Here is a 27,359-nt window from a genome sequence, read left to right on the forward strand (position 1 = left end):
GTGTTCCACAGTTGTGCACTCAGGTAGGAAAAGCTAGATGCGTAAGTGGATTTGTATTTGAGTCCTTTGCTGCTTGGGTAGTGGAGGTTTAGGTATGATCGTGCTGATTTTATGGTGTTTCTGAGGTCTACCCATTTCCCTGTCAATAACCATGCCCCTTTTTGCCTGTGCGCATTAAAATTTAGGCACAATGAGTTACAGAATATGCTTAGTAAGTTATGCAGGTCAATTCTAATTATTCCCAATTAGTGCTCATTAGTACTTGTTAAGAGCTGTTAACAATGCTGATTGGCTTGTTAAGCCAGCTAAGTTACGAGTGTTGTTACATAATACGCTTGGATTTTGGCGCAGATCTCTAGGCGCAATATATAGAATCCAGTGGTTAAGGGTTAAAAATCAGCACTTAAGTGAACTCCACCCCTGGAACATCCCCAACATAGCTAGCTTTGAGTTAGGCGCTAACCAAAAATTTCAGCAGCACTTATCCAGTTAAGTGCCATTAAAAATTAGCAGCTAGCCCCAAGTAAACAATTTAACCAGTCAGCGGCTGGCTAAATGTCTTTCAATATCAGTCCCTAAGTTGTTTAATCCAGAAACATATCTGGATGCATACCTGTATCCTGAAAAGTATGTTCTATTAGTACTGAGAGGAACTTATTACTTGTTATAAGCAAACTCGTGGAGGGGCATAATCGAAAGGGGTGCCCAAGTTTTCCTGAGGACTTCCTTGCAGGACATCTCGGCGAAGGGGCGGGGAAACCCGTATTATCGAAACAAGATGGGCATCCATCTTTCATTTCGATAATACGGTCGGGGATGCCCAAATCGTGAAATTTAGGTCAACCTTAGAGATGGTCGTCCTTAGCGATGGTCGTCCCCGATTTTTGGCGATAATGAAAACCGAGGACATCCATCTCAGAAACGACCAAATCCAAGCCATTTGGTCGTGGGAGGAGCCAGCATTCGTAGTGCACTGGTCCCCCTGACATGCCAGGACACCACCCGGGCACCCTAGGGGGCACTGCAGTGGACTTCAGAAATTGCTCCCAGGTGCATAGCTCCCTTACCTTGTGTGCTGAGCCCCCAAAACCCACTCCCCACAACTGTACACCACTACCATAGCCCTTATGGGTGAAGGGGGGCACCTACATGTGGGTACAGTGGGTTTGTGGTGGGTTTTGAAGGTCTCACATTTACCACCACAAGTGTAACAGGTAGGGGGGATGGGCCTGGGTCCGCCTGCCTGAAGTGCACTGCACTCACTAAAACTGCTTCAGGGACCTGCATACTGCTGTCATGGAGCTGGGTATGACATTTGAGGCTGGCTTCCGACACGCCCCCGTGAACTTTGCTCGACACGACGGCAAGCAGTTGAGGACGCCCAAAATCGGCTTTCGATTATGCCGATTTGGGCAACCCTGGGAGAAGGATGGCCATCTCCCGATTTGTGTCGAAAGATGGGCGCCCTTCTCTTTCGAAAATAAGCCTGATAGTGTCACAGAAAACAAATATATAATAAATGGGGTGTGCTTGCTGTCATTTTAAACCAACATGAAAAATCAAAGAAATCTGTCATATCATTCTGTGTCAGTTTCAAAACAATGCAAAAATCTGACTTAATATCACTTATGTCATTCATTTAACTTCAGAATATACTATTTGCAAACTGCACCGATATATTGCACACACATTCTAAAAAAAGATGTGTGCATTGTACAAACATAGCACATGCACAAAATATGCACATATACATAGGAAGAGGGTAGTAATGAAAAGCATTTCCTTGCCTTGCAATAATCTGTGATTTTAACCTGGGGAATGGGTACTTTGACTATTGCCTACAGAAGTACAGAAGCATCGCCATGCTAGGACAGACCAAGGGTCCATCGAGCCCAGCACCCTGTCACCGACAGCGGCCAAAAGAACAAGCAATTTGTCCTGCTCCTCCTAGAAATAGTGTATTATTCCCTCGTCCATTCAATAATATTCTATGGCCTTTTCCACTAGGAAGCCGTCCAACCTTTTTTTGAAGTCAGCTTTTAACCGCCTTAACCACTTTTTCCGGCAGCGAATTCCAGAGTTTCACTACGCGTTGAGTGAAGAAACATTTCCTCCGATTTGTTTTAAATTTACCACACTGCAGCTTCATCGCATGCCCCCTTGTCCTAGTATTTTTGGAAAGCGTAAACAGACGCTCCACATCGACCCATTCCATTCCACTCATTATCTCATATCTCCCCTCAGCTGCCTCTTCTCCAAGCTGAAGAGCCCCAGCCTCTTCAGCCTTTCCTCATAGGGAAGTCGTCCCATCCCCTGTATCATCTTTGTCACCCTTCTCTGCACCTTTTCCAATTCCACTATATCTTTTTGAGGTGCGGCGACCAGAATTGAACACAATACTTGAGGTGCGGTCGCACCATGGAGCGATACAATGGCAGAATAATATCCTTATTTTTGTTTTCAATCTCTTTCCTAATGATACCCAACATTCTATTTGCTTTCCTAGCCGCAGCAGCACATTGAGCAGAAGTTTTCAACGTATCATCAATGATGACACCTTTCTTGGTCCGTGACTCCCAACGCTGAACCTTGCATGACATAGTTATATTTTGGGTTCCTCTTTCCCACATGCATCACTTTGAACTTGTTCACATTAAACGTCATCTGCCATTTAGACGCCCAGTCTCCCAGTCTCGTAAGGTCCTCTTGTAGTTTTTCACAATCCTCCTGCGATTTGACGACTTTGAATAACTTTGTGTCATCGGCAAATGTGATTACCTCACTAGTTACCCCTATCTCTAGGTCATTTATGAATATGTTAAAAAGAAGAGGTCCCAGCACAGATCCCTGAGGGACCCCACTAACTACCCTTCTCCATTGCGAATATTGAACTTTTAATCCTACTCTCTGTTTCCTATCTTTCAACCAGTTTTTAATCCACAATAAGACACTACCTCCGATCCCATGTCCCTCTAATTTCCTCTGTAGTCTTTCATGAGGGACTTTATCAAACGCCTTCTGAAAATCTAGATACACAATATCAACCGGCTCACCTTTGTCCACATGTTTGTTTACTCCTTCAAAGAAATGCAGCAGATTGGTGAGGCAAGACTTCCCTTCACTAAATCCATGTTGACTTTGTCCCATTAGTCCATGCTTTTGAATGTGCTGTGTAATTTTGTTCTTGATAATAGTCTCACCATATTGCCCAGCAGCGACGTCAGACTCACCGGTCTACAATTTCCCGGGTCTCCTCTGGAACCTCTTTTAAATATCGGCGTTACATTTGCCACCGTCCAATCTTCCGGTACCACACTCGATTTTAAGGATAAATTATAAATCAATAACAGTAGCTCTGCCAGCTCATTTTTTAGTTCTGTCAGTACCTTAAGGTGAATACCATCCGGTCAAGGAAATTTGCTACTCTTCAGTTTGTACAACTGCTCCATTACGTCTTCCAGATTTACAGATATTTCATTACGTTTTTACCCTGCCTATGGGTAAAAGTTAAGTGCATTTCTCAAAAACACATGCATTTTTACTCATGGAAGGGGCAGTCCTGATGAGTTCTTGGAAGACTGAACAACACACATAGGGCCAGATTCTATATAAGGTGCCTAAGAAATCTGTGTGGTAAACATTTCTGCCTAAACGTATTCTATAAGTGACACCTAGATTTAGGTATGGTATATAGAATATGCTTAGTTGATATCCCAGCACCTAAAACTACGTGATTCCATTTACAGCAATGAAAATGTGGCATAAAGCCCTGAACATAGATTTGCGCGCAGTGGGCCATATTCTAAAACAACGTGCGTAAATTTGAAAAAACCCACAGAACGCCCATTTCCCCACCAATAGCCACGTCCCTTCTGAACTGCGCACATTAGAATTTAGGCACAGTTTATTACAGACTATGCTTAGTGAGTTCTGCGCGTAAATTCTAATTATTGCCAATTAGTGCTCCTTATGGCTTGTTAAGAGCTGTTAACAGCGCTGATTGGCTTCTTAAGCCAATTAAGTTACGCACATAGAATATGCCTGGATTTTGGTGCTGATCTCTAGGCACGCTATATAGAATCCAGGGGATAGTTTTGTATGATTAGAATTACTAATGTTGTTTCAGACAGAAACAAATTACATGCAGAGAGAGCAAGAGAAATCTCTGTGGGTAATCAGAGCAAAAGCCTGGTGTGATAGAATAAGCACGCATAGGGCAGGGAGCCTTTAAACACAGTCAGGCCACTAGTTTATGTGAGCAAAACATATCTTCAATTCTGTAGTTCAAATAGAAATGCAAAAACAGAACAGAGTTTTCCTCACAGGCCCTTAACTCAGGATTACACATAAAAGGAGCGTGAAGTTCAATAACAAAGAAAAGGGGTCTAGTCCCTATCAGACCACAGAAGAGTCACAGTTGTGCACTGGCACTAGCAAGGTTATAAAGTACTCTTCCTACCTCACATTTACCCCAATTCTTTAAATGTAAATCTGGTATGAATGCTCTGAAGGTCTCCTTCTTCCTACTCTGGGGCCTCCTCATCTTTCTCTAGCACTGGGCTTTTCTTTCCTCTGGTCCACGCTGACCTCCCCTGGCCTTGGCCTCCTAATGTGGCCCTGTGAAGGAGCAGGCTTGATGGAGACTGGTGTCTTCCTATACACTCCTTTACATCTATGTGATTTTTTTCTTTGAATTCAGGTGCAAACTCTATGATGTACAAGTATCTGCAAAGCTGGCTGAAAGCAGGCCAGTTTTCATCATTGACCCCCTAATCATACAATGATATGAAAAAAGTTTTTTTCCATGCAGACTCCTAACTGCTGCAAATAGCTTAGTTATATTCATTTAGAAGCCTTATCACTAATGGTCTGCTGCTAGTAAAGGTACAATTAGATCCACACAGCAAATGTTCCTTTCACATTTAGACTTAGTCAAGCCTTACAGTGTTGTTTTCATACTCTAATACAGAATCCTCTTACTTTTGACACCTTATTATACTCATATAACACTTCAAAAAATGCAGAGAGGCTGTTAATCATTTCTGTATAATATATGCATTCTCTAAGCTCTGACTAATAGAGCTGACAAGTAACACTTTCCATCAGACATTTTTCAAAGACACAAAAATTCTCCCAATATCTTGTTCTTTTTACAGTCTACTATGTACCGATTCTTTATCTTTGCCTTACAAAAAACAGAATGTAACTCATCAGTTGTTGAGTACTTGTGGGTTTACAGTAGCAGTATCTGAAGCTTGCCAGAAATTCCCGATTAAGTAGCTACTGAAACAAAAGAGTTAAATTCCAAGGGGCCCTTTTACTAAGCCGCATAAGCGTCTACGCAAGCCCAACATGCGCCAAAATGAAGTTACCGCCCAGCTAGCGCATGCCTCTTGTGGTAATTTCATTTTTGGTGGGCGTCCATAACGTGCGGCAGAAAAATAATATTTATTTTCGGACGTGCGTATCAGACGTGTGCCAAGTGGCATTTGACACGTGTAGGTCATTATCACTTGGTTACCGCATGAGATTTTACCGCTAGGTCAATTGCTTGGCGGTAAGGTCGCAGACCCAAAATGGACGCTCGGCAATTTTGATTTTGCCACACATCAATTTTTGCCAAAACCTGCGCCTACACTACCACAAGCCATTTTTCAGCGCATCTTAGTAAAAGAACCCCATGTTTCTAAAAGTGTGGGTCCACTATACAATTCTTCAATTAGTACTAAAAATTTAAGGTGAGTCTTGGCAAGTTTTTTTTTAACTTTGAAATCACATCTCTTTAACAAATTCCTGTCAACAAAAAACTAACTGTTCTGTTCAGTTTCTATATAATGTCAATCTATATGAAGTATATATGTAATGTAACTTCTGTATTCAATTTGATCGATTCTTGTTTACTTCAATTGTATTATAATTACAATCTTTGCACTAACTTGAATTATATGGTGCTCATAATAATAGTAATTTTTATCACACTGTTGTTACAATCTCAGCTTTCATTGTTATAATGATTGTTCTTTGCAGTACATTGTAGTAAACGTTTTCTTCCACATTCTTGTTATAATCCTCCCAATTTTTCAGCTTATAATTTAACTTACTATACTGGTCCTTCTCTTTCCTTTCCACTGCTATATTGAGTATTTGCTGTAAACCACATTGAACCCAAGATTCCTTGTGATAATGTGGGATATAAATCTCACAAATAAGTGATAAATAAACTAGATCTTGTGAGAAAAGCCAACAGTCACTCAGGAGCATATGATTCAGAATGAGATATCTTCAAAGAATACTGTTAAAACAAGAAAATTAGAGCATCCTGGTACAGAAGATATGAAAAATGCCAATATAAACAAAGATCGATTATGATCCCAAAATATCTGAACCATAATGATAAATCTGGATAGTACTGCTAGAAAGCATTACAAACAGCCCTGGTGCTATCTGGATAGTGCTACTAAAAAAACATTACAGTGGAACCCCATTATAATGCGATGTTTGGGATCAATAAAATCTCATCGCGTTAAATGTAGGGTTGAGTTAAATTGGGGTCAATTGAAAATGAAAACAAATGAAGAAAAAATTGGGGGTTGCAGCTGTTGGCTCTGCACCAGAGAGACCTTAAAGGGGTCCTTCCTTGCTGTGTTCAAAAATGCCCCTGCTGTACCTTTACTGTTGATGTAGAAGTTGTCCCTCCCCACCATAAGAACCTTAACTTACCCCATCCCACCCCAACACCTTAGTCCCACCCATCTGAGCCTTCCTGAACAGTTGAGTCATTGACTGCCTATGATGGAATGGAGGATGAAAGTGGAGGTCAGCATGAGGAGCAAGAAAACGGGGAAACGTGTGCAAAATTTTAAGGGAGAAAAGAGGATTTGGAAGGAACATTTTAAGGGAATTCTATAATTGGACACTTTATATTTAGGTACCTGCTAGGAGCCTATTCTGTGAAGAAAAGTAGGTGCCTACCTTCCTTTACTACTACTACTACTACTTAACATTTCTAGAGCGCTACTAGGGTTACGCAGCGCTGTACAGTTTAACAAAGAAGGACAGTCCCTGCTCCAAGGAGCTTACAATCTAATGGGCGAAATGTCAAGTTGGGGCAGTCTAGATTTCATGAATAGAGGTATGATGGTTATAGAATTGGCTCCTGTCAGGTGCCTAAATACAGGTGCTGTGTTATAGAATTGCCTTTTATGTGTGTGTGTGCGTGTGTGTGTGTGTATGTGTGTGTGTTGGGGTGGGGTGGGGTGGGGGGTAGAAGTGGTAGGATCCCCAATCCCCTTTATGCTGCTGTGGGGAGATGGAAGGTCAAGTAGTGGGGTTGCCAAGCCTATTTTGTGGTGTGGTGGTGTGTTTTGATAGGGTATATTTTCCGCCTATGGATTTCTAACAGTACAACTTGTACTGTTTTCCCAGTAGGGGGTATATTATTGTTCTAGGGAAGTGTGTGAGGGAAAGGGGAGAGGGTAGTGTGCACTGCCCTTGATAATTCCCTCACACAAACTTCCCTTGGTGCCACCTCATTTCAGTGAAAACTTTTCACCATCCAATAAACTGGGCTCCTATCCGGTCTATTTTTTTTGAGATAACCATAATGAATATGTAGGAGATGTATATATGCAAATGAATATGATAATGTGCCACAGACCACATCCCCCCCCCCCCCCCCCCGCCTCCCCATATGGAACAGTCAAACTATGCCTATGACTACAATGATTTGTTTCTTTTGATCTGAACTGTCAGGAGTGATTTTGAAAGACACACTTCAGGTAAGAAATCATCTGTAAATGTAGAGCCTTGAGAGTTCGCTCTTATCTGCCCCTCACTTATCCATCGGGGGACTGGGGGATGGTGGCTACACAGAAGATATTTCTTCCTGTAATATGAAACTGATAGCTTGTTTACTATCCTTGACCTTAAAACTCATCCTTATCAACTGGAAGGATAGATGCTTCTTAGAAACACATGCATTGAACACAGTATGTTTGACTTCAAAATATGAAGTTCTTGGAGCTGAGAATGGATTTTAAAGAAATCTGGAAACCTGTTAATTACATCTCTCAGGTGCTGTAACTGCAACCTTGTTTTGTTGTATCAGTAGATAACATATGTTGTACAATATGACAGTAGTAGTGGAAGTTTTAAGCAGCAAGAAGGCATCTACACTGTTGCATTTTAGCTATGTGTGCATATATGCTGCCACTTATGAATGTAAATGACCTCTTATAAAATACAAACTTGTGGAAAAGTACGTGCTATGATTTTATGCTGCATACTTTGTTGGTGCACATGGGCGGAGTTTAGGTGAATGGGTGAAGAGCACATGGATGCACATAAATCATAGAACTCTATAATATACGCACATTCTAGCTCACAACTAGACCCCGCTCTAGGACTGGTGTAAGTGATTGTGCCTTACATGTGAGCATGTTTTCGGTCACTTGTGCTAGTATTCTATTTAAAAAAAGGTGGATGTCTCCTTTTTTTTTTTTAATAGGCTTAAAATAGGTGCCGACCTATAGGAATTACTCTCCGTATGCTTTCAGGTGACTTACTGTATAATTTGCTAAATGGTAATTGTGAGAAGACATTCGATTCACTAAAAATACATGAATTATTGGCACTAATTGGCTCGTTAGCCAATTTAGTTGGGCGCACAGCTTGGATAAGTGTCCAAATATCTGTACCCAAATTTGGATGCCATATATACAATCCGGGGGTTGGGTTTTTAATTGTCAATTTCAGCCCTTGATGGTGAAAAAGATCATAACCAGCTAACTTACATAATCAAATGTATGACAACTTTTAAGACCTTTTGGGAACTGTAGAATAATTGTGACCTAGACTGGCCATTCTCAGAGACAGGATCCTGGGCTTGATGGACTTTGGTCTGACTTTCTTTGGCTTATTTTCCTAGTTGTGCCTGAGTAGGGTGAGCAATCAAGAGTCAGGGTAACTGGACTACCCAGTTCAGGGTCCAGGAAGTCAAGTGTCCTATGGAATTGAAAAAAGTGAAGGGGCCTTTTTACAAAGGTGTGTAAGAGCCTACGTGCATCCAGCACGTGAAAAATCGGCATTACTACCTGGCTACCGCGTGCCCTGGGTGGTAATTCTGAATTTGATGTGCGTCAAAAAGACACAATAGAAAATATTTTCTAGTGCGTGGCGCTTACCTGGTGGTAGATGGCAGCATGCGCATACTGCATGCCTACCTCCTGGGTAGCATGTGTGACCTTACTGCTAAGTCACTGGGTGGTGGTAAGGTCTCAGGCCGAAAATGGACACGTGCTGGTTTTTAATTTGCCGCATGTTCATTTTCTAGCCCCTTAAAAATGGCCCTTTTCCAGGATGTGGTACAAACTGGCCCGGCACGTGCACAAAAGTTGCGCTCGCACTGCCGCAGGCTTAGTAAAAGGGCCCCTAAATGAGATAAGTCATTGTAGTAATCCATTTAAACCTCATACCGCATGGCCATGTGTGCGAGTCTTTTTACCCACTGCAGTGAAAAGGGCCCTGGTGCGTGGGGAAAACGGGCCCTGTCGCCAGAGCAGGGCTGTTTTTCCCGCAGCTTAGTAAAAGCTTAATGCCCAGTTAGGGGTGTATATTTTATATTTTAAGCACTATGGAAAACCAAAAGATTCCTTTCCAAGACTATATGTATTTTATAGTTTATTCTCTCATTAATGAGTAAGCATTGTAATTGTTTCAGAACAAGGCTGATATATTGGAAATGTGAGCAGCCTGAAACAAGGAGGGCTACTGTATTCTCAATGATCTGTAATGATTTTATACTCATAGTTGGTAACAGTGAATTATAATAGTCTAGGCCACTAATTACTAGGCTCTGCACAACAGATCTGAAATCATCAAGCAGAACATAATTTTTCAACTTACTCAATACCTACTGCTTAAAGAAAGAACTTTTAATGATACTATTATGTGTATCTTAAACGACAGATTTGAATCCAAAGTTACTCCTAAACTGTGGCCACATAACTCAATTTTTGATGGCACCGTTGCCCCACTAATAGCACCTCAGTTTCTGCCACATTTAAAGGGCATAGTTATCAATGTGGGCTATCGCTATGACATTCTATTTTAGCAGTGAGATCTAGTTACTAATAACCAGTGTTTGCAACTTTGATTACCTCCCCACTTAGGCAAGTTTGTTTTCTGACAACCGACTAGACAGAATAACAAATGTATCCTGAAGGCATTTGACTACACGATCAATTGAGGTATCAAATGAAATGGAAAACTGTTCATCATTAGCACATACCCTATAGTATAGGTTTAGGGCCTTGCAACGTCTGACATGAAGGAACTAAGTATTATGTAAGTGTATATATGTTTGTAAGCACATGTATATTCAACAGTGCTTACTTTATATAAAACATTGCTGCAATAAGAATAATTTGAAACATTTAAATTTGACATTTCAAATTATTTCCTCTTTGTCCAGCTCAAGATTGGCCTCCATATTTAATACATATCGAAATGCAAACAAAAAGCATTAGAGAGCGAGTCCTATAATTTGGTGCCTCGATTTAGGCACCCCATTGGGACCTGCATAGCACAAATTCTATACAAGCACTTAGGCACACCTAAGCTATTATAGAATACTAGCACAAAGCCATGTTGGTGCACCAAAATTTAGGCATGCCCACCTATAACAGGTCAATGTTGGTGTAAATTAGTGCACCTAAGTGCACCATGCCACATGCACAATTGATAGGTATTCTATAAGTTGTGTGCATCCCTTGGTAACATGCTACATCCATGGCATAGCTCGTAGTTATGCGCTAACCAATACTGATGCATACTGCATAGAATAGCATCTAGCTCTTACACACGTAATTGGTGCCTCTCACATGTGTGCACTAAATGTACCAGATTCAGTAAATGGTACTGAAAATTAGGTACCGTGAAAAATCAGTGCTCAGCACTATTCTATAAAGGGTGCTCCGGGATGAGCACTCTTTATTGAATAGCGCAGACTGCCAATTCCCAATTCCCATGCCCAACTTTGGATGTGCGAACTTATGCCAGTTAAAACCTGATGTAAATCCTGGCACACATGTTGGGCATGCTTCTACGGAATTCTATAATACGGCGCACAATTTTCTGGAATGCCCCTAACTTGTCCTTGCCCCTCCCATGGCCATGCCCCCTTTTGGGTTGCACACTATGGGATTTGGACAACCTGTGTTATACGATACTACACACACAAATCTCAACTGATGCCAATTAATGCCAATAATTGATTGTTAGCATCCAATTATTGACTGTTAATTGCTTGTTAACCAATTGAGTTGTACGTGCAACTCTGGGTCATGTCCAATTATCGGTGTGCAACTTTCAGCAACCTTTACAGAATCTGAGGGTTAATGCCTAATATAAGTGACAAATTATAGAATGAGGGGAATAGTGTTCAAAGGTTTTACAGCAATACTCAAGAATTGATTGTATTGTGGATACTTTAGCCCCTGGTGTTTCCACCAAAACACAAGTCCAAATTTCACACAAGTTGATTATAGAACCTGAAAAAATTATCGTACATGCAGAGAATGTTTTTCTTCATGCAATTTTTCTATCAGAAAATGCACATGTATCTCCAATATTCACCTCTGCTCTACCTCCAGCACTACCTCTTTAGTTGACCTTGGGCAATAATTAATACCATAAAATACACAGGCAAAATGCTATTTTACCCATGGAAAGGGCTCTATTTACTTCATAGTAAATGATTGCAGATACAGGCCATTTGATCCATTCAGTCGACCCAGATGACATTTTTCTTCTTCTGATTTATCATCTTGGGTTGATGAACATTCAGTTCCTATATGCAGATCCTACCAATGTATCCCTTCATGCCAATGTCTTCCACCTGACCACTTGACTCCCTACTATTACTACCCTTCACATCTCTTCTATTCATTTCCAAAATATGCCACAAATCTAGCCAGTCCATCAGAAAGACTACCTGTAGCTCCTGATCTTTGCAAGAGTTCCTTCAAAAAGGTGGTAAATAAATCCTAATAAATAAGAGTAACCTTTTAAAATGTGTCTTGTTTATAAAGCCTTGTTTTCCTCTTTTTTGTAAAACACACTGGTGGAATATGTTACACTCTTTTCATCAATCTTTAATTCAGCTACCTAATTTGGCCATGATTTATTAACTACTGGGAATAGTGTGTTTTCTTATATGGGTCTGTTCCTGTGGAAAGGCTTTACCAAAATAATTAAGAGACATTGGATTTCTTTTACCAAGCTGCAATAAAAGTTGGCCTTAGTGTGCCCTATTTTGTAGCTAAGCGTGTGTTTAATTGAATTAAAGGCCCTTTTACCAAACTGCAGTAAAAAGTGGCATAGCACATGCTTACATGGGTCATTCTCACATGCTAAGGCCATTTTTTCCCACATGGGTAAAATGAATGCGCAACGTCAGCTTTCCAAAGGGCAGAGTCAAGATGGCAGCAGCTGCTGAGGCACGCAGAGGAAAGGTGCCTTTACCTTTTGAATTGTTTCCTTATGGCTCCAAAATGGCAGGGGAACTCTGGTTTTCCCTTCTGTGGATTCTTCAGCGCCTATCTCACAATCCAAGATTAAGCAATTTACCCAGACACGTCTCACACTGTGTTTGGGCCAGTCTTCCACTGTGTGGTCCACTGGCAGAGCATCGAACTCACTGTGCCCTGGAAGGAGCGCTTTGATGCAGCAATCTCATACCGCTAGCTCTATCATATCCTCAGGGAGTGCAGAACTGACATTGAGAGAAGACCCCACCAGCATAGCCGCCAAGAGGGGGGGCAAAATTCCCCGGGCCTGGGGCCTCCAAAGGGGGGTCCAGCGTCGGGGTCTCTCTCTCCTGCTCCTGATGGGACCCGAGTGATCGTGTCCTGACAGGGAGAAGAAAAGAGAAAACTCCAGCGCCGCCGCCAGGCCCCCCCCCCCCTTGGAGGCTGGGAAGGACCTGGAGAAGCACGTCCAGTGCTGCTCTTCTGCCCAGCTGAGCGGCTGCTTTTTCTCTCAGGCGCACATGTGCCTGAGAGGAAAAGCAGCCGCAGGGGCAGGCAATCGGCGGAAGAACAGCACTGGAGGAACATGTTTTCTGCTGGCAGGGCCTCAGGATCCCCGCCAGCGAAGGTAATTGGATTGTATGGGGGGGGGGGCGACAGCGATCTGGAGGGTGGGTGGCTCTGCCCCTGGCCCGGTTCAGTCTCTCGGAGGCCCTGCCCGCCAATATGGGAGTTACTGGCGTGAGAACTCAACAGCCAGTTCCATGACCAGGCAGTGCCCCGTCTGTAGGGGAATCTGTTGGCAACACAGAGAATGTTCAAGAGTCTTCTATGGTATGTTACCACCTATACCGAGCCCTGATGTTTCTCTGCAATCTGTCTGGAAATGTTAGTTAAGATGGACACAGCTGGTTCCAAATGCTCATTGGATATTACTGCTTTAGAGGCCTTTTTACTAAAGGGTTGCCGCCTGGCAATCCAGAACTACTCCAAGGAAACAAAGGGGCAGACGATCTGCAAGCTCCAAGATGGAAAATATACAAAGCAGATCGTTGATGGATAAAAATGATTTTAATAATAAATTAGAATATGCATACAATAGCCCGACACAGGCCGTGTTTCACCCTACTGGGCTGCTTCAGGGGCTCTTCAATGTTTCTCCACTACCAAAGGAGGAGTAAAATGATAAAAGCAACTGTGATAAAATATACAGTTGATATACCAAAGGAGGAGTAAAATGATAAAAGCAACTGTGCACAGTTGCTTTTATCATTTTACTCCTCCTTTGGTAGTAGAGAAACATTGAAGAGCCCCTGAAGCAGCCCAGTAGGGCGAAACACGGCCTGTGTCAGGCTATTGTATGCATATTCTAATTTATTATTAAAATCATTTTTATCCATCAACGATCTGCTTTGTATATTTTCCAATCCAGAACTACTGCCAGCCCACTGCAGCCGCCGGCGGTAGTTCTGCTCCCGGCACACGGCATTTCTGGCACTGCCAGAGTTTTTCAAAAATTATCACCACGGCAGTAGCGGCACTATCCAATTACCACTTGCTTAGCACAGGAGACCTTACCGCCACCTCAATGGGTGGCAGTAAGTGCTCCCCCGAAATGACCACATGGCAAGTGTGAACTTACTGCATAGCCATTTCTTTTTTCCACCTTTTTACCCGCTGTGGTAAAAGGGAACTCTGTGCACAGCAAAAACTCACACTGCTGCTAGCACAGGGTCCCTTTTACTGTAGCTTAGTAAAAAGGTCCCTTAGGTCTAATGTGAGTGTACTGTCTCAGAAGCAAGAAGCTGACTCTCGAGAATTCCAATAAAGCTGATAGAGACAGAAAAGAAAACTGAAGAAAATCAATCCATTAGTGAAGGATAAAGTCAACTTGCATAGAAAATTAGAACAAATTGAGAACTATTTGAGGCATTTAAATCTAAGGGTGTTGAATTTAACACGAGTGTTCGGGTAAACTCCAATAATGACATGGGGAACAGTGCATAGTGAAAGTTTTGGGAATGACTGAAACTGCTCTTCCTCCTTTTAATAAGGTGTACTTTTTACCTGCAAGAAGAGCTAGAGAGGAATTAAATGCTCAACAACCCTTGGATATGAGAGCTCAGCAGATGAGATATAATTAGTGAGTTTTGTTTCTGAGCAGGATTTGAATGCACTGAGACTTTACTTTAGCAACTCGATGATTTCTTGTCTTGGACAGAGAATATGGAGATAGCCTGATATGCCTCGTGCCACTCAGGAGAGAAGAAAGTTATTTCTACCCATGCAGCAAGAAGTTATTGCTCTTTGGGGAACTTTTTTCCTGCGTTATCCATGTAAATGCTTAGCAAATTATCTTAATGTACAACAATTATTCTTTGTCCATGAATAGTTGCACCCTTTTCTTGATATTAAGAAGGTGACTGGACAATCTACTTTGTCTCATGGTTGAATATTAGTGAGACTTGATTATAAGGGAAGTTTATGCCATAAAGGCTCACTTTTGTATTATTTGTTTTTCTCAATAATATCTCCGCTGAATTTTTCTCTGCCCTTTTTTAATTATAATTGTGGTCTAATGAGAGGACGATGGAGTGGTAGTTTATTTCCAATATATTGTATTACTTGTGGAATATACTTATTCTCTATTTATTTCTATATTTCTGTTAACAAGTGGATACTTATAATATTACTAGTAACGAAGGCCTGTTTCAAATCGCAATGAAACGGGCACTAGCAAGGCTCCCCTCCGTCCGTTTGTGTCTCCATGTGTCGCCGGCCCCCCTGCAGCCTCCGTGCGAATGTGCTGTGACCCTGGCCCTTTTGGCACGCCCCCCAGCATCCGTGACCGTTCCGTTCCCCCCGATGTGTGTGTTGCCAGTGCACCCCCTTCCACCCCCACCGATGTCGTCGGTGCCGGTGCTCCCCCCTCTCTGAAGGCCCCCCCCACCCCACTGACCTGCCGAAGTAACGTGTGCTCCGCCCTCGACGTCATCGCATTTTGACGCGAGGGCGGAGCAGAGCTACAGTGCAGTACAACGTTGGAGCTGAGAATGTGCTCCGCCCTCAACGTCATAACGTTTGACACGAGGGCGGGGCCCACAGACTGTGATTTTGTGTGGCTTCAGAGCTTCAAACTTACGAACCTGGCTTCAGTGACGTCAATGCAAATAGAACGATGAGGGTGAGTTTTATATATATAGATTTTGGTAAATTCTATAAAAAACAAAAAGGCCAAATTTCTGATTTTTTTTCTTTTAATGGCTTCACACTAATTTTCCCATTTAGCGCAGCCATTAGTGCATGAGCCTCTACTGCCACAAATGTTGTAGTTGGTATGGACTCAATCGCTAACCATGCTCTAATCGGTTATCACACAGCAATGTATCTGCACTAGCCGATTTGTGCAGAACACGCCTACTCTCCGCCCCAGACCTACCCCAGCGCTAAAAAATAAAATCTATTTTTTAGCACGTGGGTAGCTTGCAACGATGCCAAAATTACTGCGGGACGCCTGAGCATACCCCACAGTAAGGTATTTTAAGCATGTATTATTGCGTACCACAGCACAGAAAAAGGACCCCTTGGTGTGCACTAAAGAAGTAGTTAATAATGCGTATTAAGGCAACGATACACATTATTTGCCCCTTAATGCACATTAAAGAGGGAATTCTATAAATGATGCTCACAATTCAGGGTCTAAAAAAATCTGTGCTAAGTATGATTCTATAAAGCTGTGGTATAAAGTGGCCTGCGCTAGTCCAGTCACAAGAAATTAGCTCACAATGGGCCATTTTTTTACCATGGCGGGTAAAAAGGTCTTTTTTAAAATGGGGAGGTAAATGGCCATGCGCTAATATTAAAAGTACACATCTACTGCCTGAGCCATTACCACCACCTATTTACTGGGCTGTAAGGGTTCACATGCTACTCGTATGATAACCGCACTGCCATTTACTGCCAGGAATACCCTCATGGTAGAAAATATAAAATTAGCTCTACCACGGCTTAGTAAAAGGGCTCATTAGTGCTGATTCTTGCGTCTAACTTTAGGTGCCAGACTTTCGCCGCTGAAACCTAGTGTAAATGCTGGTACCCAAGTTAGGCGCACTAAGGCCGTATTCTATAACTATGCATGCAACTTTTTGGAATGGCCCTTGGCCACACCCCCTTTTGAGTTACACACTAGTAAAGTTAGGCGCCATGCCTTATAGAATAGCACACAGCCAGATGTGTGTGCAAATTTCCATGAGTGCCAATTATCTTCAGTAATTGGTTGTTAGCTCCCAATTATTGATAGTTTGTGCGTGAATCCTGGCCACGAACAATTTGAGGGGCCCCTTTTACAAAGAACTATAAGGGGACCTACGTGCATCCAGCACATGCCAAATCAGGCATTATTGCCTGGCTACCACGTGCCCTGGGTGGTAATTCTGTATTTGGCGTGTGCTGAAAACACACGGTAGAAAATATTTTCTATTTTCTACCGCACTGCGCTTACCCAGCGGTAAATGGCAGTGGGCACGCACTGCATGCCTACCACCCGGGTAGCATGTGAGACCTTACTGCTAAGTCAGTGGGGTGGCGGTAAGGTCTCAGGCTAAAAATGGACACGCGCTGGTTTTTATTTGCTGCATATGCATTTTCCAGCTCCTTAAAAAAAGCCCTTTTTCCAGGATGGGGTAAAACCTGGCCCAGTGCGTGCCCAAAAGACACGCTAGCACTGCTGCAGGCCATATTTAGTAAAAGGGCCCCTGGGTGTGCAAATCTAGGCGCCATATATAGAATCCAGGGGCAAATGGCTATAACCTGTATGGGACAAACACCTGGAATATCTAAGGGAGAGGAAGGGATAGTAGATGAAATGGATGGGCAGATTAGATAGACCATATGGTCTTTATCTGCCAATATTTTCTATGTTTTTATGTAACACGTTAGTTTAGGTTACCTCGGGATAAATAATAATGAGACAGAAAGTAAGCAAATGCATGCAGAACATCTCATTGTTATTCAATCAAATAATGCAGTTTGCCACAAACACCACAAGCTTGTGTTATTCCAGGAAAAATAATGCCAGCTCAAAGCTGGCATTATTTTTCCTGCCCAGGAAAATCAGACAGGAAGCTGAGTTGTGATTCCCCCTCTCCCCAAAGATATTCCTACTGGGGGCATCTGCCTCTGAACAGTTACTTCTCCAAGTATCCCCCAAAAAACCCTCTCTAAAGTCCCACCCTCCTCATAGAGTACCTTTCAAAACCTCCACCCCACCCTCCTGTAGGTCCCCCGGGCTTACCTCTCCCATTTCCTAAAGATGTGAGAGGTTACTGGACAGGATAAATCTCCAATCACTCTGGAGGGTTCAAAACAATGCAAGTGACCCCTACAGGTAGTCTTGTAGTAGTGCTCGAGATCAAGCTGCCACAAAAGAGCAAAAATCATGGGGCCTACAGGAGGGTAGAGGTCTTTAGGGAGCTCTTCAGGGAGGAGTGTCTCTATGGGGCATGTGTTTGAGGAGGTTTTTCAAAGGGTGTCTACTGGAAAGTGTTTAGGGGGCCCTTAAGGGGTATGTTTATGAGGGGCCATCAGGGGGCTTCAAAGGGAGGAGGAACCACAGTTCAGCACTGTCCCATTTAAGAACACTCCCCAGAAGCATCAGGCCACAAATTATCAGCCAGATGCTCCCAGGGAAGATGAATAATGCAGCTTTTAACCACAGTACCATGGAACTCCCACACTAAACTAAGGTGTGTTATACGGCCAACTTTTACCACACATTAGCAACTAGCCCCCTGTATATTTTAAGGCATACTAATGAATAGAATGTATACTAATGAACACACATCCCTAGATGCAAACTCAAGGGATCTTTTACTAAGGCTCGCTGGTATTTTTAGCATGCACTAAAATAAGTGCACGCTAAATGCTAGAGATGCCAATGTATTCCTATGGGTGTCTCTAGCATTTAGCATGTGCCTATTTTTAGCGCACGCTAAAAACAGTAGCACGCCTTAGTAAAAGATCCCCTATGGAAGCAGTTCTAATGCACATACTTTTTGCAGATTTTCAAGGAAAAAGTACTTTATGGTTTCACTTTGAAAATTCACATAAAGTGGTATATTAAAACTAATCAGGTAGTTTGCAGTTATGTAGGCTGTTTGAAAATTGCTTCCTGGGGTTTTTTTTGTGAAAGATCAAACATTTCTAGATTATAATATTAGAATGCATCTTGATGTCTGTAAGCTTAAGCAGCCTAATAAAGTAAGGTTTTTAAACCTCCATGAAGATGTTGTGAAGATAATAGCAGAATTTGCATAATGAGCAGAGTTTGTTACTCTTTCAAGTGCGTAAAATGTTTTGTATAATCAGAAACCTTTTGGCTTTTTCAATCCTGATCAACAGTCCCCTTTTTGTCGTCCACTCATGAATATGAGTTCCAGTATGTAGTCTTTTTCCTCTGATATCTCATTTCAGTAACAGCTTTCCTCATATGCTGAATGCTTTCTATATATTTTTTTCTCTTTAAAGGTGGTCAGTTTTTTCCTATTATGTTTATGTTTATTAATACTTTTTATACCACTTTTACAAGATTCAAGTTTAATAGTATTTGATATACCACCCTTAAACTACTCTTCAAGAGCGGTTTACATATTTTACTAGACAAAGGTCAAAGCGAGTATTACAGTATCTGCTTGGGAAAGCTGTATTTTTGTTAATAATCTGCAGTTCTAATGAATGTGCTTTCTGTTTGATCTGGGTGGGCCTTCTTTCTCACAGTTAATTTTTCTCAGTGTAATTTATATGTTTGGCATGTGTTTTTTGTTCTTATTTTATTTTTGAGAATTATTTTTCACATATTTAATGTAAACTTGATAAAATGATTTTTTTTTTTTTTTTTGTATTTGTTTGGGAACTTTGATATATATATATATTTTTGGTAGGTATGATATTTTATTGTATTATATTTATTTGATACAGTTGTATTTCTATGTTTGTGCAGCGCTGCGTATGCTTTGCAGCGCTATAGAAATGCTAAATAGTAGTAGTAGTAGTAGTATTTGTTGTTAAACATTTTGATGTAATGTATATTGTTAAAGGAGATAATATAAAATGAAACCAATTAAGTAAAATGTATTTTGTTAGGTGTGCTCTTTATGAGCTTGGAAGAGCTACGCCAGATCAGAAGCAACACTGAAAATAACCTAAAATAATAGAGAAAGGGAGGACACTATACTTCAAGAAAGACCTGTGCCAATACAGTTGGCAGGCACAAATGGGCAGATAGATAAGGATTATTTGGTTTTCTCTAACATCTTATGTACTTGACAGACTAGAAATCACATCTCAGTTTTCTTTATAGTAGGTTACTAATGTGATTATTACATCACTCCTTATTCAGCCTCTGTGAATGAAACTGTTACACCAGATTTACCAAATAAGAATGCATCAACAATACCTGCAATATACTGAAAAGTAACTTCTCAGGAGTTACTTTCTACTCACAGCTAATAAAAGGATTAGGGAGAAAGACAATTACTCTAGACAGTTAAGTAACATAGATGAATATAGTTCTTGGAATTACCAGTACATATTTCTTGAAATGTAAGACACAAGAACATATGACAAATAAAGGAGCCCTTTTACAAAGGCATGCAAAAAAGTGGCCTGTGCTTTTTTTAGCATTTGGGTTTCCCACGAGTTGAGGCTACTTTTTTAGTGTGGCAGTAAAATAGCTGCAATTTCTACTTTCCCCTTAATGGTCACGCACTAATTTCCCAATTAGCATGTCGTCATTAGTGTGTGAGCGCCACCTATTTACTAGGCAGTAAGGGCTTCCGCACTAACCCTGCGCTAATTGTGCACAATGATTTACCCACACTACCCAATTAGCACAGGGCATGCCTACTCTCCACCTCCAAATGTGCCCCCCTTCGCTAAAAAAATATTTTAGCACGGGATTGGCGCGCACCAATATTTTATATTTTTTAGCACGGGATTGGCACGTGCCAATCTCAGAACTACCATGGGATGCCTGAGCATGTCCCACGATAGTGCCTGTTTAGTGTATGGTAAGCATACATTAGTGTTTACAGCCGCTTTGTAAAAAGGTCCCAAAGAATGTGCTTTTAGCTGCAAGCCGTATTGAAAGATTTCTGAAAATTAACTTTGCTTTTTTTTTCCAGAAACAATACAAACTAAAATGTACAAATACAACCAATTATCTAAGTTACCTATATTAATGCAAATTGCTACCAATAAGCAGTAAATATACCATGTAGTAACAAAAAAAAAAGTATATAAAGGGTGTAGATTCTGAATACAAAACAACATTCAAAGTCATTCAGAGGTTAAGGGGTAGGGAACATATTAACAGTATCATCAACTTTAACTTTTCTTTTATGCCAAGCAGCTTCCTTCTACCCTTTTTGAAGTTATTCTGCCATAAGCCTCAACTTGCAATTACACATTTTCACCATTTAACTCATCCCCTTTCCTTTTCCACCCCAGCCACAGCAGTGATGATCTTTGGTCACACTTTAGACCTTGGTACCTCTGCACCCACAGCCTGGCCAGTGTCACTGTCACTTTCCCCTCAATATTCAATGGCACTTAACCGACTATCTGGTGGTATTGAGTGGGGGATAGCCAGTTATCCCCCGCTCAATATTCCTGGTTAGCGCCTAGGAGATACCTGGCTATATCGTGAGATATAGCTGGTTATCCCCGAATATTCAATCCATATCTGGCTATTATAAGCGGCCATGTTGGGCCGCTTAAATAGCTGGTGGGGCTGTTCCAGGGATTTTGGGACGCTCTGAGTCTTCGCTGCTAGGGGAGGAGGCACGAGGTGAACCGCTCCCCCTGCCTGAAGTAGATACAACTCTCAATCCCAAGACTACAGATCCACCGTGAATGCCTGCAATTGAGCAAGGGTTGAGAGAGCAGGGGCGGAGATAGCCCCTGCAACGGGGTCAGACCCAAGCAGTGGATTGCAGAGCACTTCCAGGAATTTGGTTGTGCCACAGCATAGCGTCGGCGTTTTTGGCGAGACTACTGCAGAGGAGAAGTTGGAACTCTCTGGAGATTCTTTGCCTGAAGTAACCTCACTGAGTAAGTCTTTTCTTCCAAATAAACCCTCAACCATAACTCTAGATGCTATATGGGAAGCTCTTATGGGCTTAGAGACATCATTTTCTCAAAAATTAATATCTGTCTTCCAACAAGTTCAATCTCCCCTTGAAAGAATATCTATATTGGAAAAGAAAGTCACAATATTTGAAAGGAAAATTGAAACTAATAGCAAAGACATAAAACAAAGTCAACAAATTCAAACAGACATTATTAAAGAAAATATGCGGCTGCAAAATAAAACTGAAAGTTTAGAGAACCAACAGAGATAAAAAAAAAACACTACGATTCATAAATTTTCCAAAACAGATGTCGGTTGCACCTCTAATTACCTTTAAAAGGTATATATTTGAAATATTGAAAATTCCGGAACAAGCTTGTCCTCCGGTATCAAATATATATTATTTACAACCTTATAAGAAAAAGGACGGATCAACCTATTTCTGTAGAGGCTGATGTTGTTTTTGAGATTTTAAACCTCACAAAAACTATTGAAGATGATAATTTGGGTTTACCAGCAACATTAATTGTGACTTTCGTACTACAGCCGGATAGAGACTGGATATTAAAACAGTTCTTTCGTCATAGGGAAGAAACTTTTTTGAATTATAAGATAAGAGTTTTTCCTGATGTATCTTGTGTAACCCTGAAGAAGTGCCAAAGTTTCCTTAAACTTCGCCCCCCTGTTCTTCAGTTGGGTGGCCTCTTTTGATTGAATTTTCCATGCAAATGTATAGTGAAGTTAAATTCAGTGAAATATGTTTTCTTTGATCCATTACATTTAAGTTCTTTTCTGGAATCTAGGTCAGTAATAACTCCATCTCCAATTCCAGAAACGGTAATGTCATCTACACCATAGTCTGTTATTTGATTTTCCCATGTGAACCTCCCTTCAAGTCTCTAATATTTGATTAGTTAAAGAAATTATCCTGAGTATTGTGCCTTGTTCTTCCCTCTAAATTGTGGAGTGAATAGGATAATAAGTAATTTTTTATTCCTTTTGACAAATTGTAATGTAACAGATTTGCTTTTTTATTCCTTTTTTCTGTACCAAGATTGTTCTTGGAATTGTAGTAAAAATCTTTAATATAAAAAAAAAATAGCTGGTGGGGCTAATATTCAGACCATGGGAATTAGCCTGGCTAACACCTGCAGTCAGCGCTAAACCTGGATAGTCCTGTGACCAGCATTGAATAAGCGGTTTATTTTTGGCTGGATTGAATATAACCAGCTAAGTCGATATTCAGACTTAGCTGAGTATATTCAGACCAACTAAAGATATCACATGTATTCACATGGCCAAATATTGGGCTCCTTTTACTAAGCAGCAGTAAGCCCAACGGGCAGCGACATCAGACTTCAAAAGGAGCAGCTTTGAACAGCACGGACTCCGGAGGACGAAAAATAACTTAAAAAGACCTCGGCTCGGCTGGCGGGGGTTGGGGGGTCCCCCGCCAGCCGAAGGAATATTTTAAAAGGCAACGGCAGGAGGAAGCGGACCTCGGCTGGTGGGGGTTGAGGTCCCCCGCCAGCAAAGGTAGGTGATGGCGGTAGGGGGTCCAGGGCGAAATCTGCGGGGGCCCAGGCCCCCATGGCCCCACGCAGATATGCCCCTGCCCTAATGTGCCATCATTTCAGGCACTACAAAAATTTATTTATTTATGTAGCACTGGAGGGCACCCGGTGGTAATCGGGCAGTGCCGTGCGCTGCCTGGTTGCCGCTGGGTTAACACAGCAGCCCTTACCACCACCTCAATGGGTGGTGGTAAGGGGTCCCCCCGTAATGGCCGCACTGCGATTGCTTTACCTGCCACTCGGCCACTTCCTGTAGGAAGATGAGACTTCCCTTTTACCAGCTGCGGTAAAAGGGGGCTTCGGTGCTTATGTAAAACACGCACCGACGCCAGCACCGGCTCCCTTTTGCCACAGCTTGGTAAAAGGGGCCCATAGCCACTAAAGTGGGGCTGAAAATCAGTGACTAGCCGGTTATGTCGCCCGATATAAATGGCTAGTCGCTAGCCAGTGATATTCAGCGTGAGATAGCCAGCTATCCCCCGTTGAATATTGCCAGATAGTCAGTTATGAGGCACTTAATCGGCCAGATACCAAACCTGGCTGGTTAAATGCTTTTGAATATCGGGGGGGGGGGGGACATATCTTTAGTTGGTTTAAATTTAACCGGCTATCTTCTAATATTGACTTAGCCGGTTAATTTTAAACCAGCTAAAAATAAACCAGATATTCAATGCCAGTCACTGGAAATGGCCCAGCATTAGATATCCAGGCTGATCACCAACCGTGGGAATTAGCTCCCTCCCACAGTCTGAATACCGGCCCCAGGATGTTTAGAGTCATCCCTCTATGGGCTAGGCTCAGAAATAAAACCTGAATCCACCTCACAGCAGTACAATTCTGTCTCTCATTTGCTAGCCTGGCCCATAAATATCAAATTATATTTTTGGAAACTTGAGTTCAGAGGGCGGTTTAAGAACATCATTCTAGGGCATTGGACAGACCATAGCTTTGAGTGTTGTGGAGGTAAATTTCATGTCCTAGAATGGAGGAGGTAATGACAGTCACCACACGGTAGAGGTATCTATGGATGGGATTCTGAGTGTACATGTATGAGGCTCTCAACAGTGCTCTCCTCCAATGGCAAAAAGGGTTGATGGCATATCTGACTTTGGGGAAGCAAGTGCTATACATGCTTGTAATCCTGCTTGAACTAAATGCTGTAGAGGATCCTTTTTATGCAAGTTTACATGGCAGCATAAACTAATTACTGCAGTTCAAAATATGTTTCCACTGGTTTTCTAAAAAAAAATGAGTTTTGCCACTTGCTTCCTTTTGTCATTGGAGGGCAGCGTGGTTGAAGGATCTCCAAATACAATACTGGAAGGTTGCCTTGACTAGGAGAGATCTACCTCAGAAGTTATGGAAGCAGCTTAAGTGTGCTGCTTCCTTCCCTGCCCCCCCCCCCCCCTCACGGCATGGGTTAGTTGAGTGGAATTGTCACTGGCTTCCATGGAAGTCATATTCTGTGGCTGCCTCATAAGAACTGTTGCTACACTAATGGAATTACAACGGGAGAAAAGACAGAAATTAGGGGGGAAAATATGTGGCTGTGTTTGAAAGCTCACAGCTAGCCCTCCCTGGAGCAAATTCAAACTGAGCTGGGAGCCCAACAAGTATGATCAGGCTGCTGAGCAAACAAATTTCATTTCTTTTATTCTGTATACAGTGTTTAACCATAGGAGCCAACTTTTCAAAATGACTGGGGGTGCTAAACTCAATGGAAATTACTCCTCCCTGCTCAATATTGGGGGTGCTCAACCACACAGAGAGCTGGAATGCCTTTAGCAGCATACATTGTATCAAAGTGGTTTATAATAAACACAGTATATAAACCAAATATATATATACATATAAAAAAATTGTTATCAAAACTACCAAAAGTATCAAAAAATGTTTTTAAAATGAAGTTAAATAAATAAAACATTATTCCACATTTCTAACACTCCTAAAGGGAAAAAGGCAGTGATGAAGTAAAGAGGGGAGGGAGTCCTGAAGAGGGAAGTTATCTCTCCAAAGAAGCCAATGGACCTGGCACCTGCATGCCTATTCAGCACCATTAGATAGATAAATAAATAAATAAGTGCATATCCACAGGAATTATACACAAAAAAATGAACAGATAAATATGTACATTATCTATTGTCTTTTTTCATAGCACATACATGCAGCTACCATAATGACCCATAATAATAATAATAATAGCTGAGCCCAGGCAGCTTTTTCTGATTTGCTTTACTCAGGATCCCACATAGTGGCGATGTGGCAGAAAGCAGGTTTCACAGTTCCCTTTTAACCATGAAGCTGTATTGTCTACTAGTCCTATGAAGTAAAATCAATCATAATTGATTTAAAAACAAAAATTAAATCCCTCTTTTTATAAAACGTCACCTTTCTGAAAAAATACGAATAAGCTAAAACTGTTATAATAAGTTTGAGCTGTTATGTGGGGTTTTTTTAAGCATACCTGGCGAGGTAATATATTGTCAAAGAAAGGTTACGTTTAGCAGGTTTTCTTTTCTTTTCTTTTTTTTTTTTTACTGTAACCTGAACAAGTACGAGCCCAGTGAAGCATCCGTATGCCAGGGCTCCCCATTTAATACACTGCTCTCTGCCATTCCCTAACTCCCATCCTCCCCTTTCGGGAAAGCGGCAAGTCCATCAGACCCTCTGTCACATGCTCTGCATTGCACACACAGCAGCACTATCTGCCCTGAACAAAGGCGACCGTGCCCACTCGGGCACCTATACAGCGGAATCTGGTATCTTTCCTTCCTCTCCATCCCCCGAGATGCTCTTCACAGTCTGCTCACCCTAGCTCACCACTGTGTGGCCCGAGGCCAAATTGGCAAAAGATTTTTGCAAAAAAAAAAAAAAATCCAAGTCTACTCCCATCCGCCCCAGCAACGGGAAACTGAACAGGTTCTTCCCAGACGCCGGCTCTGCTCTCCAAGATGCCCTATGAACAAAGTAAACTCTTTCTAAGCCAGGTCCTCTACAGCACAGTCCCTTCAAATCATTTTGCCATTTGACCGAGGTCAAGGCTACCCTGACCTCTGACTCGACCGTGTGTCCCGAACACACATCTTCTAAAGGGGGGAGGGGGGGACTGAAACCAGCACGCCCAATATCTCAGAAGGTGAAGGGACGGACCCTTTAAAAAGACGGCGGGAGGGGGGGGACCTCTTAAATACCGTTTACACCACGGCTGCATGCTGTGTAGAATTCATAAACCGATAAATTATTCCTTTCAGCTCGCAAACATGCCGTGGCCAGTACTCACTTCTTTAATCGCAAGCGGTGTGCGGTCCGCTTCCTCCACGGGCACTCATCTTTCCCCGAGGTTTTGGAATTCTTAATATTTCTGGAAATGCCCCGCCGGCAAGAGATGCAATGAGGAGACACGAAGGAGCGCTCAGCGCTGGACAGAGCTTCCCGCTACAAGAGCGAAGGAAAGGGGAGGAGGGGAGAGTGGGGAGGCGCGCGCCGTGCTGTGCAGGTGCTCTGTGGTAAGTAAGGGACAAGACGCGCGTGAGTGGCGCCGGGGCAGGGCTCGCGCTCTCTCTCTCTCTCTCTCTCTCCTTCCCCCCTCCCGTTCCCACACAGTTCACCCGCCTTATCCGCGATGAGGAACGTTACTAGCAGCCTTCAGCCTCGGTCACCTTCCTTTCCTAGCCAAAGACCCTTTGCCAAAGCACCAATTTTCTTCATGCACAAGACAGACACTCTTTTCCAGGACGCATAGAAAAAGTACTTATTTTCCCATGCCCCCCCTCCCTCCTCCTATAGGCTTCTCAGGGGGTTGAGGGTAGACAAGATATTACTACATTTTTCCTCCCTTTTCTCCACCTTCCCCAGCCTCACGTCCAACATAGTCATCATACAGTCATGTCATCATCTTCCCCAAGACAACAGTCCCCCAATATGCGTAGGCAACATAGGCCAACTGGCTAGGGTGCTAGAAATGAAGACACCAAAAGGGCTAGTCTATAACTGGGCACCCGCATTGAGGCATCTCTTGGGTTGCAAATTTGGAGAATACTCGAACCTACTGTACTGTGAAAGTGCAAGCAGGGTGCCTAAACGTTATTCTGTAAAGAGTGTGTGTAAGTGGCATTGTGCATAAATTCAAGT

General features: G+C 42.2%; 1 protein-coding gene across 1 annotated transcript in view; it reads right to left on the reverse strand.

Moving 5' to 3' along the window:
* KCNK2 (potassium two pore domain channel subfamily K member 2) overlaps positions 1–26,689 on the reverse strand; it is a 220,685-nt gene extending 193,996 nt beyond the window's left edge. The window contains exon 1 of the mRNA XM_030196031.1: positions 26,509–26,689. Coding sequence (XP_030051891.1) covers position 26,509 — 1 coding nt within the window. The 5' untranslated portion in view covers positions 26,510–26,689. The remainder of the gene's footprint in view (positions 1–26,508) is intronic.
* Between the last annotated feature and the right edge of the window lie 670 nt (positions 26,690–27,359).

This window comes from Microcaecilia unicolor, chromosome 3 (assembly GCF_901765095.1).
Source record: "Microcaecilia unicolor chromosome 3, aMicUni1.1, whole genome shotgun sequence".
Taxonomy (NCBI): Eukaryota; Metazoa; Chordata; class Amphibia; order Gymnophiona; family Siphonopidae; genus Microcaecilia; species Microcaecilia unicolor.